The 15,084-nt window shown below is 39.4% G+C and overlaps 1 protein-coding gene across 2 annotated transcripts in view; it reads left to right on the forward strand.

Annotated features, from left to right (window-relative positions):
• The window catches only part of LOC150083637 (uncharacterized), a 164,242-nt gene extending 150,644 nt beyond the window's left edge, over window positions 1–13,598 (forward strand). For both annotated transcript variants that reach the window (XM_090378095.1, XM_090378096.1), the window contains exons 40-45: window positions 821–980; window positions 1,154–1,323; window positions 7,791–7,958; window positions 8,073–8,195; window positions 8,852–8,999; window positions 10,713–13,598. In XM_090378095.1, the coding sequence (XP_090234221.1) occupies window positions 821–980; window positions 1,154–1,323; window positions 7,791–7,958; window positions 8,073–8,195; window positions 8,852–8,999; window positions 10,713–10,870 (927 nt within the window). In that variant the 3' untranslated portion in view covers window positions 10,871–13,598. The remainder of the gene's footprint in view (window positions 1–820; window positions 981–1,153; window positions 1,324–7,790; window positions 7,959–8,072; window positions 8,196–8,851; window positions 9,000–10,712) is intronic.
• The last annotated feature ends 1,486 nt before the right edge of the window (window positions 13,599–15,084 follow it).

A 15,084-nucleotide genomic window follows, 5' to 3' on the forward strand; every position in this document is an offset into this window, starting at 1 on the left:
ACCCACAATGCAGCGCAAAACACATTATTTGCAAAATTCACAAGTGATGCAGTTTTTTTGTCCGTTACTGAGGTTTCGTCAATAAAAATATAAAAAATAAACTGGATGGGGGAGGGTTGGTCTGGTCCGGTCCAGGACAAGCTCATGCAATTGTCACAGAAGAAAATATTAGGTTAGCTGTGTTAATCAGCAAAGTAACTAAGGCTATGAGGTGTCAGTATATTGTGTCTGTAACGAAAAACTCTTGCAACTCGCCTGAGAGTGACTAACGCACCCACATTGACAAAAGCGCATAAAATTCTTTCTACCCAATGGAAGGTTTGTGATTATAGCCACTGTGCTACCCATGAGGAAAGAAAACGTCTTGGCAGACAATCCCACAGGAAGAATCAATTACGACAGTCGATAATGTGGTCAGGTACAGGATATGAATGATAATGCAGGAAAGATTCCCAAGTGTTTCAAGTCCCAACGATGAAGAGAAAAGTTTGCAAATGAGACTTTCTTCCAACTAATAGCCAGTTTGATCATTTGCATTTTATCATCATGATGTACTGACATGCAAATATTCAGACTTTTCCATACCACTTAACGTTTTTCTTTTAGACGGGGTTAATTTTTTTGTCATTGAGTGTACAAAGTACTTAAGTATTAATTCTGATTTCTTCTATTTTATAATATTGTATTTGTAGAATTTCTTTTCTTTAGAAATTGACAATTTCTAAAGATGACAAAGTTTTTTTCTTTATTCTATCTTCGACTCTATACTCATATATGGATCGAACCTATTTTTATTGACGTGACCTTCATTCAATAACAGGTTATCGACCGTCGTCTTAAACTAATGGAAGATGAGGGAGTAGTGTTCCGCACCAGCATGGACGTAGGCAGAACTATCTCTGGAAGTGAACTGCAGAAGACAAATGATGCCATCCTTCTTACTATTGGATCCACGTGGCCACGGGATCTTCCCATTCCAGGTAGGCAACTGCGGTAGAAGCTATTCCTAAAAACAAACATTTTTATTTCTTTAAATTTTTTTCGGAATAGTTGTTCTTGGGAGATAAACTGTTCTCTTTATACTGCCAAATGCTATGTTTAAATAATATTTAAATTAACTTTTACCATCATGTGATTTCTTTATTCTTGACAGGACGCCATCTTGAAGGAATTCATTATGCCATGAGTTTCTTGGAAACGTGGCAGAAGAAACAGAGAGGGAATGATATTGACTACATGCATCTTAATGCGAAAGGAAAGGACGTTGTCGTCATTGGAGGGGGCGATACGGGCGTTGATTGCATAGCTACTTCATTGAGACAGGTAGGCTTGTACGTTTTCCATGTTAGTGTTCAGATTTAGTAATCTGAACACTAACATGTTTTTTGATAATAGTATGGGCCCTTAATGGCCTCCATAGTCTAGTGGTCAGGAGCTGGAGTGCATTAGCACACGCTCTTTGTTCAAGCCTCTGACTGCTAAATACGGTCCATATGTCAACAACCCGCACTGGACCAACCAGCGTGGAGTTTACCTTTTTATCGTAATGAGCCCTTAAGATTAATCCTTGAATAATTGTGCAGTGTTTGGCTGTTGTAGACTTTTCCATTCAAAATGGCTGCTTCATAGATGCAGCTCAAAGAAAATTTCCTAACCACGTCGTCCGGTTCTCCTAACCAGAAGATGTGGTTAGGAGGGCATTTATACTGTACTTATGCTGTCAAGTGCTGCTTCCTGCTTTACGTATACTGCCGCTAGTCCTTGGCTTGCTGTTTAGGACTTTTTGGATGTTATTGGCCATCGCTAGTAGGCTCGTCAATGGGGAATGTCTAGGGACTAAATTGGGGTGGGATTGCTTTTCTGTGACTTTTAAAAGAGTTGGTGCTGACCGGATATGCTATTGTTAGTTTTTGGTATGGATTTTATGGAATAATTATTCCATGTCTCACGGAAGTTTTATGCTAAAGGATTGCGTTGAATATTGTTTATAGCAGTTCCTTGGAGCCAAATCAGATGAATAAGGAAAATAGTCTTTAACTCTATGTTGGATGTTTAAGGAGTCCAATACGTTCGTTCTGATGGACGTTAATGCCCTTTCCATAGACGACCCAATGGGGTGTGGACTTTTCTCATACTCTTCTGTCATCCGTAACTTAACCTTTCATCAAAAAAAGTTAGAAAAGTTGAGGATTGGCTTGCCGTGCTAAATAATCAAAGTTTTAACTTCTTTATTCCTCATGGTAACTCAAATAGAACTGCTTCTTTATTCAGAGGTCGTTAGAGATAGCTAATCGAAACGAATGTAAAGAGGAACAGCGTCTTTAAACAGGATGTCACGTCTGCGTCTGGTATTTTAAACAAATAGCGGAGTAGCCTTTTAGTTGATGCTGTTTGTTTAGAAGTAGTGCTTCTCATGCTCATAGCGAAGGAAGTTTGTTCTCTCTCGGTTATTCAGAATAAATCGTTTAGACAGATCCAGCTGGAAGAAAAATGTATCGAACAACCAAGAGTGCAGGCTCATTATCGAACGAAGTCATCCAATCCATACAAAACAAGGTTTCTAATATTTTGGTCAGTGTGTGTATATTGATAACGTTAGAGTAAATTGCAGCATTGTACCCACTTTATATTAGATTCAAGGTTAAGAGCGTGGGCTTTCACTATTTATTCCTTACTAAAATCGTTAATACTTTGCAGTTTAAGTTGATAGTCATTGTACAGGACCTTCAAAAAGTTTGTTTTGATTACAAAATATGTATCTATTTTTTGATTCTTTTTATTTTAATGTGTTCTGACAACCAGGGCCGTACCAATGCGCCCTAGAGACTTCCCCGTGGCAAAAATGAAATAAATTTAGTTCTATGGAGTGCAATACGAACTGTTTTGCACGAAATCATTTCTGCTATGAGCGCAAAAATAAAATACCGTATATTTCGGCATGTATGTCAACCTTTGAAGCACTGAAATATCGTCTGTAATTTTAAGGTCGACTTATAAGTCGAGTGTAAAATCCTAAACTTAAATTAAAGCATGTGCTTAGGGTTAGAAAATCATGAATAGATTTAACAACAGAAACCCAAGAGTGACAAATGGGCCTGGAGTACTGGGGTCCATAGTTTAAAAAATAGATATTTATTGTATACCCAGTATAAAATGAAATATAAGTACAATTTCAGTTCAGTAGCTTTCGGAACTCGTTCAGTTCAGTAGCTTTCGAGTTCCGAAAGCTACTGAACTGAAATTGTACTTGTATTTCATTTTATACTGGGTATACAATAAATATCTATTTGTTAAACTATGGACCCCAGTACTCCAGGCCCATTTGTCACTATTCGATCACTTTATGGCCATAATACCTACAACGATTGTGCACAGTTGCAAAAGTGCTTCCTCTCAATAGCTCGCTACAGGCAACATTTACGCTTCGCCCACAGATGCAAAAGCAATCGAATTATACCTAAAGGGTTCCGATACAAAGCCCCGTTCCACAACTCTCATATGGATCGTGCCTGCTTTAACTTCAGCCTACGCACATTAAATTTATGGATATCCCATCTCCACCGTGAAATCAGGAACGCTGACTACAACAAGTCCAGACTGTTACAACATCTACAAGGTAAGGTCTCGCCTATTGTATTTACAAACCTTATACATACCATCTGCCATCGGGCTAGTCAGACCTCGGATACCTACCGTTTACGCCAACAGCGCAAGTTCATAAACTTGAGCATAGAAACTAACTCCTTAAAGACGAACACTCGTTCAGACGACACGACTTCTTTCGTCTTGAATCTAAGTAACAAACAACTGTCCAACGAGCAGCTGAGTGTTTTATCAAACGGTATGAAATTCGCCGTTATACCATCGAAACCTCCCATCACACAGCTCGCTATGGGTATAGAAGCCAGTATTACCAACCTTCCCGAAGAAACTGCCAACGAGATCCGATTCAAGACTGCCGCAGTCCTCCGCAACACTCGAAAAACGTGCTCAAACCTCAACCACCGCCAACGTGCCGCCCTGTCATCTATAAGAAAAGACAACTCCATCGTTGTACTTCCTGCGGATAAAGGGCGCCGGACTGTTGTGCTGGACCGATCAGCCTACCGAGAGAAAGCCTTGGCCCTATTACTCGATCCTAACGTATATGAACCTCTACCTGATCCTCCCGTTAAAGTCTTGAAACGTCTGGAAGCAAATGTTAATAAACTTGTCCACGCATGGCTTAAAGATAAGAAGATCCCGACCGCGACTCACCATCTTCTGTGTGCTACTGGCTGCCAACTACCGCAATTCTACGGATTACCAAAGATCCATAAACCGGGTATTCCTCTCAGACCTATAGTGTCTTGCTGCAGTGCCCCAACGTATGAACTGTCCAAACACATCGCGAGCCTCCTCTCGCCTCTTATAGGTAATACATCTCACACCGTTAAAACAGCAGTGAATTCATTAACACCATTAAGGACATTTCAATCCCTGATAACTCTATCATGGCATCATTTGACGTGGTTTCTTTATTCACCTCGATTCCCGTCCAACAGGCCGTGCACTGCGCCAGAAGGCTCCTTGAGAGCGACTTAAGCCTCCAATCCAGGACGTCACTATCCACTGATGACATCTGTACCGCCCTCAACCTATGCCTCTCTAGCAGCATCTTCACCTTTGAAGACTCACTCTACAAACAAGTACATGGCACTGCTATGGGTGCCCCTGTCAGTTCCGTAGTAGCTAACATCGCCATGGAAGATCTGGAGAAGCAGATACACCAGAACCCACCTACACCTATTACAACGTGGTGTAGATACGTCGACGATATTTTTACCATAATACCACGTGGTTCTGAAACGGTACTACTAGAATACCTCAACTCTCTATCCAATTTCATCAAGTTTACCGTAGAATCAGAGGTGGACGGTTCGCTCCCGTTTCTGGACGTGCTAGTGCATCGCGTAGGCCCACATCTAGAGACCTCAGTATACCGCAAACCCATGTGGTGCGGTCAATTCACCAACTACGGGTCCGGCCACGCTCCAAGCCATCTCAATAGCACTGCCCGCACCCTGTTCTCCAGGGCCTGGAGCCATTCCAGCACCGACACAATTAGACGTAACGAGATCTCCCGTGTGAAGGCGGACCTAACCAGATGCGGTTATCCATCCCATGTACTAAACAGATGCTTGTTACAGGCACAAGAACTTACTTCCAACCCAAGACCTCCGAAGCAAGTCGGCATATCATCCGCCTACATTCCGTACTATCCAGGAGTGTCAGGACGTATCTCGAAGATCCTGAGAAGTTACAACATCAAATGTGTGCAATTACCAGGTAGGAACCTACGTTCACTTGTCTCCAGTGTGAAGACCCCTGTCACACCTGTCTTACGCAGCAATGTAGTGTACCGTATCACCTGTAGGGCCTGTAACAGTTGCTACGTAGGTGAGACATCGAGACGTCTCCAGGATCGCCTCACGGAACACGACAGAGCAATCCGGCTTGCCGAAACTGACCAGTCCGCGCTTGCAGAACATTTTTGGGCTACCAACCACGATCTTGACCCCAAGCGCGACTTTGAGATAGTGGACCACGCGCGACACTTTCGCCACCGCCTATGGCTAGAGTCACTAAACATAATAAACAACCCTAAGGCATTAAATCGCCAGAAAGGCATGCGTATACATCCAATCCTGGAGACAACCGTTTTATTGATGGATGATCACTGGCGCAAGGCAGCACACGTCCGTGCTACAACAATGACGAATGAGTAACGTGCCACACTTTGCTTGTAATGTATTCAAATTTGTCAGTTGATAAAGGGACACGAGTTCCGAAAGCTACTGAACTGAAATTGTACTTATATTTCATTTTATACTGGGTATACAATAAATATCTATTTGTTAGAAACCCAAGAATTTATGTTTTCGGAATTATACTACGTGGAAATTTTCGAGTCGGTCAGCTTTTTATAGCAAACGTGCTTGAGCACAATGAGGCAATGTGCGAGGAAACTAATTTGCAGAATACAAAACGGCAAACAAGAAATGGCCCAGTTACATAATGAAAACCTCCCATCTATAAACCTATGCTTATAGGCTTACAGTAGTGTAATAATATGTAAGATAACTGAAATATGCGATTAAGCACGCTTTTCCAAGGCAAAAAAAAAAAAAAAAAAAAAAAGAGGTCGACTTATATGCCGGAATATAGTGTAAATTCGTAGGTGTAGGGTTGCATAATTAGCTATGCACGGCCCTCTACGTCAGGGGCGGGCCGTCTCGAGGGTGAAAGGGGTGCACTGCACCCGGGCAATAACGTTCAAGGGGCACCTGAAAACCTTAAACTTATATACACGTCTGAAGAAAATTTTAAAGGGGACGCCAAATTTCAATAGGCAACCGGGTGTCGCATACCCTAGAAACGTCCCTGCTCTCCGTAGCTAATCCATCGCAGAAATCACGTCCTGGTCACCACAAAATTTTCTGTCCCTGTTCCAAGGGTTCTCAGTTTCGAACTCAATTGGAAATCACTATGGAATGGATCCAGCAGATACATGAGTACTGAAACAGTTGAAATTGTATATCTCTGGTGGACGCTGATTGCATCAACTTGCACTTAATTTATTTCCGATTCCGTAGTAGTTAAATATAAACATTTTGAACGATCATTGTATGAAGTACATTCAAAAAGTTCCTGGAATTTTACTATAAAAGTTTATTGAGTGAACAGTTGGGCTTATTATCCTTGAATTCAAAGTATCTCCTTTTGCACACCCACCTTGCTCCAACAGTCATCCCAAGCTTTTAAACATTCTTTAAAATTGTGGTTTTTTAGCGCACGTGACTATGATTTTTTTTTTTTTTTTTTTACAGCCAAGAACTGCTGAACTGCCATCGCCGTGTGACGCCGCGTATTGTCATGGTGCAGAATCCAGCCATACTTCCATTTTTGAGGTCGTCTTCGCCTAACATTCTCACACAAACTTGTCAAAACCTCAATGTAGTAAACAGCAGTAATGTTTCTTCCCCTAGTGACAATACCCTCGTAGTGCACAATACCCTCATCGTCGAAAATAAAACGGTGAGCGGACTTTGGCATTGGATTTTGTTGCACGTGACTTCTTGGCCATGGGGACACGTTTGTGTTACATTCGGATGATTCCACCTTGATCTCGGGGTCGTAGACAAACACCCACCTGTCATCCCCAGTGACACTTTTCTTAGGAAGCTCGGATCCTACTTAGGTTTTTCGAACAAATCGCTTGCGATGGTTTTCCTACAATCCATTTGATCGTCCGACAGCAAGCAGGAACAAACTTTGCACACGAGCAACGCATCCCAAAATCTTACCTGAGGATTGTGGTATTTAGCCAACAGACAGTCCAACTTCATGAGTAATTCCAACAACAGCCATTCGCCTGTCATTTCGCACGAGTGACATTTTCGACATTTCGTGACATTTCTCGTCCTTTCATGACATCGAAGGGCGTCTACTGAAAGGTCCCAATTTTAAAGAACGCTGGTTGAACTGCGACTTGCCGCAATCAGCTGTGACACACGAGTGGTCGAGCCAGTTCCCATTTGGCATGCGTGCGCATCAAGGTCAATATCAACGCCCACAAAACCTTACGGCCTTAGCGCAACTATTTAAATGCCAGCTTTCGATTCTGGCAACTTTTTTGAATGTATTACGTATTTACTGTGTAAGAATTTAGTGTAAGAGTTTAATGGATGATATGATAAATCTGTGGTGTTCCATCATTTTCATTTCGAATGTTGTAAATATTTTCACAGGGAGCTCGAAATGTCGTGACATTTGAGATTTTGCCGGAACCTCCCGAATCACGAGCTAACAACAACCCCTGGCCTCAATGGCCCAAAATATTTAGAGTAGATTATGGACACGATGAGGTTAGGCTTAAGTATGGCCAGGATCCACGTCACTTCTGTATTCTCAGCAAGGTAACGCATTTCTGTCGATATATCAATGATCAGTTCGACTATTAGTGGCAATATTCCGATTGAGTAAGCTTTCCCATGAGTGTCTTAAGAAGGGTTTCATATTTTGTTTTGTAGGAATTCCTGGATGATGGCAAAGGTCGGGTATCAGGGATCCGAACAGTTAAAGTTAAGTGGACTAAGGATTCAACTGGTCGATGGGTAATGAACGAAATTCCAGATTCCAACCATGTTTTTAAAGTAAGTACGGCAGTATGTCCATTAGTGTACAGTCCAGGATAAACTAAACGAATTTTGATATCGATTACTTTTCGGGAAACTTAGGATTTCGATTACTTTCTAAAGATAATGGAAATAAAAAACCACACTTGGCTCAGTTTTCTTCGGCATTTAAGTTTATTACTCAGGGTTTCTTTGTAATATTGAATATTTTTTTTTGAAATGAGTATCCATGAAAGATTACGTTAACTCCTCTTTCCCTGTATGACCATCTCGGATTATAAGTTTAATTTATATTTAGCTACACAGTACTGTAATAATATTAAAGATTGCATCTGTGATTTACTGCTGTTATATTCAAACTGTTTTGTCTCTTGTTGATTTTTCCCCCGATCATTTCCCAATGGTTAATGTACGAGGGTTGTTTAAAAAGTAGTGGGAACTTCGATCTTCCCACTTTGAGGGGAAGCTCTGCACTGTAAAATCTTGTACGAATGTAAGTTTTAAATTAGTTTTTAGTATTTTTTTTTTTTTTTTGGCGATTGCAATTTTGATTTGTTCTCGGGAATTCTGCAAATATTATTTTAAATCTCATCTCTGTTAGAGATGAGATTTAATCTGTTAGAGATGAGAATCTGTTTACGTGCAATTTTTCTAAATCTCGTGAATCTTTTCAGGCTGATCTCGTCCTTCTCGCAATGGGTTTTCTTAGTCCTGAAAAGTATTTGCTGAGTGACCTTGGAGTAGAACAAGACCCCCGATCAAATATTGACACACCGACGGGAAAATACCACACCTCCGTACCAAACGTTTATGCTGCTGGAGGTATTGTCTTATTCCTAAATTAATCATAAATTAAGATATTACTACTAGGCTCTTCGTATTTTTTTTTTCTATTATGCTTACAAACAGAAGTTTCCATTAAAGGCGTTTTTCCCCATTGTAGTATTCATCTTTCATATACAACTTCACTCCAACCCTCTGTTGGCAGTATAGATGATCTCATTGCGATCTCTGACAATACTTACAAAATAGGAATTGCCATTACTTTGTAGAGAAAGTATTGTTCAATGGAGAATTCTCTGCCATTATGGAAAAAAATATGTTCTAATGGAAACTTCAGTTTGTTAGCGCAATAATTTTTTTTCCAATTTTTTTTTATTTTTTTATTTCTAAGTTTTTCTGTTCATTTTAAATTTGCACATGTTCTCAGTGGTTAGCTTACAGGGAACGCTACTTTCCTCCCCCTCCCCTCCACCAAGGAAGTTTAAGTTACAGGCCGACCAGCCATATAGAAGATCGTGGGCCAAGCTGGACATATAAAAATATGCTGTTCCACTGAAATGGAACGTGCGCAGAATGGTCATCTGGTGTCGCGAATGCTGGTTCCATTTGAATCAAATAAGCAGGACCAAGGCATGGGCTAAACAACGTGCAGCCAAGAACTAATCATGTTTCGTGGGTCCACGAAACATGATTAGTTCACATTACCTGGAACTTCCACTTGTCAAGGCCCTGGAGGGGCCGGAGTTCGACTCCTGCTAAATTGGAAGGAATTTTTACTGATTTTTTTTTTTTTTTTTTTTTTTTTGTAACTTTAATCGAGTTTGTTGGTCTTGGGCAAACATTGTATGGATCGTTTCTGTCTCCGGAACTTGGGTTTTTCATCCCTCAAAACAGGAAAATCCATAGAATAACAGAAACAATAACGTTTTATCGTCTTGCAAAACTCTCGCCTCCCCCCTCCCACATCTGTTTCCAATCATGTATTCTATTCACAGCAAGATCTGCCTCATGCCACCATGCATGCGTGGTTCTATAAGCATAACTATAACGTATTCTTACTTTTGGTGGACCGCATAGTCATTTGTGAGATGCAATTGAAAGGGCTTTCCGGCATACCTATTGTCAACCATTCAAAAGATTGAGGTCCGATTCCATTCTTGGTTTGCAAAATGAATTAAAGACGACAATAATGGAGCTTAATATGTCGAATACTGGCACTTGAAATATCATCTTAGCAATTAATACCCGATGCATTTTGGGTAGAAAAGAAGTCTCTTGCTTGATAAGGCAATCAGGGTTAAAGGAACAACTTTCTATGACAGTCCGCTAAGTTCAGCCACTGCAGCAACAATGACATCGGATCACTCACTGAGCAACTTAAAAGAAAACGATTTTTTTTTTTTTTTCAAGGAACAGGTATTTAAAGAATATTCAACTACTCAAGTAACGAGATTTCCATCCATACAAAGTTAAAATTGTAAAATAAGTGCATGTTAACGAAACAGGGTGGTCCATTAAAATTCTGAAAACGTGTTACGGTATTCCTTTTGCTGTTCTGGACAACGTAGCAGACGAATTCGCAGAAATTGATGGACGACTGTTGGAATATTTGCAGTGGTGCCTGACTTATGGACTTCCATGGATGTACAGCTAGCAGTCTAGTAGTGTATAATCTTAGAATGTAAATTTTGATGTTTCATTTAAAATGTTATGTATTCGGTACGCAGTAAGTCGACATCTTTTTCTTTGCAGACTGCAGAAGGGGACAGTCCCTAGTTGTCCACGCCATCAATGAAGGCAGACAAGCGGCCCGGGAAATAGATCAAGATCTTATGAGCTGTTCTTCTCTTGCGGGACCAGGAGGAGTAATCCCTTACACCACTCAAACAATGATGATGGTGGGAAGTTAAAGCTTCTGCCTTCGTTCCATCAGTTGGTTACGGGGCAGGGATGGCACAGTGTCGAGATCGAGACAGAACCGAGTTGCCTTGGCAATCTAACGTGCTGCAGACGGGATGACCACAGCCTATCTACACTCGTCTATTTCGTCTAGACATTTAGCGTTAGGTGTGTATGTGTGGGTGTGTGCGCATGCGTGCGTGTGTGATTGTAAAGATCTCCACTAGATGTCCTGTGGTAGTTAAAGTGCATATCTTCATTCCGTATACTATTAAACGTGGCCTTAGATTTTTTTTTACAGATGCCAAACGTGGGAGAACCCCCCCCCCCTTCAAAGATGACATGACACTGTTTTCCAGTACCGCTGTCACTTGTGGCCTCGTAAGCAGCAACCAGTCGCCAATGCCTTGAATGTGCGCTGCTGAATCTTGGTGTAAGTTAGTGGTTCTCTGGGAACGGGAGACACTGAACTTTTCTAAATGACCTAGTTTTATAGAAATGAATGCGTTAGATGGATTAGAACTACATATAATGCGAAATTATACTGAAATTAGTGCGTTAACGATTTCCAAGTTGTCTTCCTTAATAGAAACCAACTTTCGCGGTGTCTTGCGTAGAGGTTGTCCATATACATCTACTGCCAACCAGTTTCATGTCATCTCTTTTCCAAATCTTAGTGATTGGAGTTTCTATTTGAATGTGAAGAAGGAGTATTTATAGTTGCGGTGCTATGAAACTCGATGAACACTCCAAGCAAGATGGCTGCTATTGAGAAGACATCATCACGATCTCACTGGCCTCGTCTAAAAAAATGAGGAACTGGATCCATGTTTAAAACTTGTATAGTTAATTGTTTCTAGTTTTTAAATTAGTATTTATGAACTCTGTTGGAAAAAGGACATGCGTGGAACTACCACAGTAGATATTTTAGTGTTATTCCTCTTTGTAAGATGTTTTATCTAAATTGTCTCATTTTGGTTCAGTCATTCAGGAAAATTCTACTGCAGGACTGTTTCTCCTCAAACGAAGACTTATTTTTGATAGGAATTAAAAACAAATCAACATAATTATTTTGTGACAGGTCTGTAAATTTTTTGTCAAATCCTTTAAAGTGGCTTTTAAGATGGCGAAGAAGACTTCGAAAGATGAATTCCAAACATTTGATCAGATTTCTAATCGCACAGATTTAGGTATTTTAATATAGATAGGAAGGATATTCTTCTATTTCACTGCAGTTTCCTGAATCACTGAACTACTGTATAAATAGAAACAGCTGAGGACCGGCTGTGATACTCCTCCTCTTTCAGTCTTCCATTCATGGTGCCGATCGTCCGATACTCAAGTTTTAATACGGCTTGGCCAAGATAATATACGTAAGACGAAAGAGAAAGCTTTCGGAGTGGGTTGGCTAGAACAGTGTTAATTATGGTAAAGCACATCATGTTTCGATGTATTTGTTGTATAATTTTGAACATTGTGGTATTAATCCCGGACTTCGACCAAAGTGACAGTTTAATCTTGTTGATATAACTTTTAAATCAAGAACGAAAGAATGTTTTTTAAGTATTTTATGGTGTGGTCACGTGGGTCTCTTCAGAGCACTGCCAAACGTAATTGTAAAGAAAGGTTCATCTTTTAGAAATCTTATTTTACCCAATCATCACAATATATTGAACAAAATTTCAATCATAACCGAATTGGCCATCCTTAGAAACTTCGTAGTACATTCATATCGAAAGTTCATCTCACTTCAATAAAAACGTGTTGAGAAAAGATATTCGATATTTTTATTTCGAATTATGATTGCGATCTCATTTTAATGTACGTGATTTGTTTTATGTATGTGCTTACACGTGTTCTGATTGGATAGAAATCTTTCGTGTTGTTCGTTGATTTCTGAGAACGGACTTAAAGCATTCCATTTGAAATGTGTATCTCCAAAACGAGAAAATTTGAAACAGTTTGGCTTAATGCTCTCTTATTTACATGCCACATCAAAGATAGCACATTTTGGACGTCTGGAAATACTAGCACTCTTTTCAGATATAAACTTAGAGAATCGCTTAACTCTTTCTAATTTTTCCAACTTTTTGGAATTTACAAAAGGTGCTTGCTGGTTGTGTTCGGAGAATTTTAAATTATTCTCAGTACCAAAGGGCGTTTAAATGTAATTGGGAGAAATAGTCACGAGATGAAATTCGTCATTTTGATTTATTGTGTTTTATATTAGCTCAGGGAATAAATTAACATATCATAGGTGTTCTGTAGCTCCCGAGCTAGTTTTTCCTTGGTGCACAAGGTTATTGTATGACCCTTTATAAATTATGTAGCTAATTGACACTTCGTGTCATTGTAATTTGTGTTGAATCAGCCTTAAGAAAACAAATTTTTAATGTAAGTTTTATTTGGCAAAGTGAAAAAGTCGTGAGAAATAAAGAAACATAAGTTCTGGGAACAAAGAGTTTTATTTCTCTTTGAAAACAATAGTATTAAACACTAGGCTAGAACAACAAATAACGCGAGTGGTGTCACCAGTGAATGTAACCACGGTGGACAAAAGCCCGATTCGTGAGTAAAAAATATCTTTGAATAATGAATTGACTGGCTTGTGTTGCCAGGGAAATCGCTGTCGAAAAGCAAATGTAATTAGATGGTTGTAAAGCCGCACTGCTCTGGACTGCTGTCACTAGGACCAGCATAAATTAATGTATTTCTTGTTCAATAAAGCTGTTGCACACACAAAAATGTGTTGTATGGTGGTTTGCTTTTTTTTTGAAAACCCAAAACAAATCTGGAAAAACCTTTTTTTCTCAAAGACCATTTCAGGAGCTCGTAATCATTTTGAAATCTTGCTCCAGTTGCAGAATGGCAGTAAATCTTCGGAAATACGGGAGTTCAACAAGACATCTTCCTGGACCATCGCTGTTCAGCCAGAATGAATACTCCAATATTGGCGATAAAAGGACCCATACTTTACTAGGTATACTTGGAAGACATTAGAAAAAGACACACCAGCACTTGCACAAAAAACTTATTTGGACCTTACGTAAAATAAAGAAAACAAAGAAATATATGTACAGCGTCACTGCAAAAGGCAAATATCAAAGAAATAGTGGAGTTCTTCCTCCGGACTTGGGAACCCAAAATATTGTACATGGACCTCTGAGGGATCTATCATAAAAGAGCGTACATTTTACTTGGCTAGTAAAACACATACCATTTAGTGCATTACCGTTAATACATATAGGACGCAACTATGTCTTTTTATAGATGTCAATCAGTAATATTTAGTTTTAACCTGATATCCTTTCACTTTGATTTGATTTTTAGAAGGTATCAAAGTTGCATTGCAGTGGAGGCTGCATACACTAGTGAACATTAATAATTTTTTCGGCTTCTACACATATATATACAGGATTCAACAGATATTTGCTAACGAAACCCGATTAAAATTTCCGCGTAAGTAGCAATAACTATACAAGAGAAGACTTAAAAGCGTTGAAAAAGTTACAAATGAAGGTTCAAAGCAATCCAGATCGTCTGCTTGCAATCGTATAGCAAAGAATCCCCCTCCTCAATCGTTTATACCAGAAAAGTATTCCTTAAGACGAATTTGTCTCTTTCTGAGATGTCTAAAGTTACCTTTAAAACTCCAAAATTCTTTGCATTCTTTATTTTCACTAATGAGAATTGATTTCGTAAGTCCTCGTCCTCTCCATCTTCTAAATGGGAACCATATAATTAAAATGCAAGGATTAATGTAAATCCTTGCATTACTTTCCACCTTAATTCTTTTTGAAATTCAGGTGGGTTTTGAAAATCAATCCAAAAGGTAAGGATAAACAGAAGTTACAAACAAGTCAGTATCAACTGGAATAGCCACATTCTGCATGGTTTTTTTACTTTCATTAATCCACCAATAAGATTTGAGTCAACAATTTTAAACGGAACTTATTGGAAACTAATTCCAAACACCTTTGGCGTAGAAGCAGCTAAATATTCAATTTACATCGAGCATCAATAAATAAAACCCTGAAAATGTATACATTCATAGGAAAAATATGGCTCACCCATTTAAAGATTATTGGCGGTTATAAATGTGGTGGGCTTTGATTTTCAAAGAATGCATTTGGGATGTAACATTCAATAGAGATGGGTACAAGGTTCGTGGTGTATAATAGAAACAGTTTCGATTTTTTTACATAAAAAATGGGTTGTGAAAATT

Source organism: Mastigoproctus giganteus, chromosome 7, assembly GCF_048544385.1.
Source record: "Mastigoproctus giganteus isolate SK-2022 chromosome 7, ASM4854438v1, whole genome shotgun sequence".
Lineage (NCBI taxonomy): Eukaryota > Metazoa > Arthropoda > Arachnida > Uropygi > Thelyphonidae > Mastigoproctus > Mastigoproctus giganteus.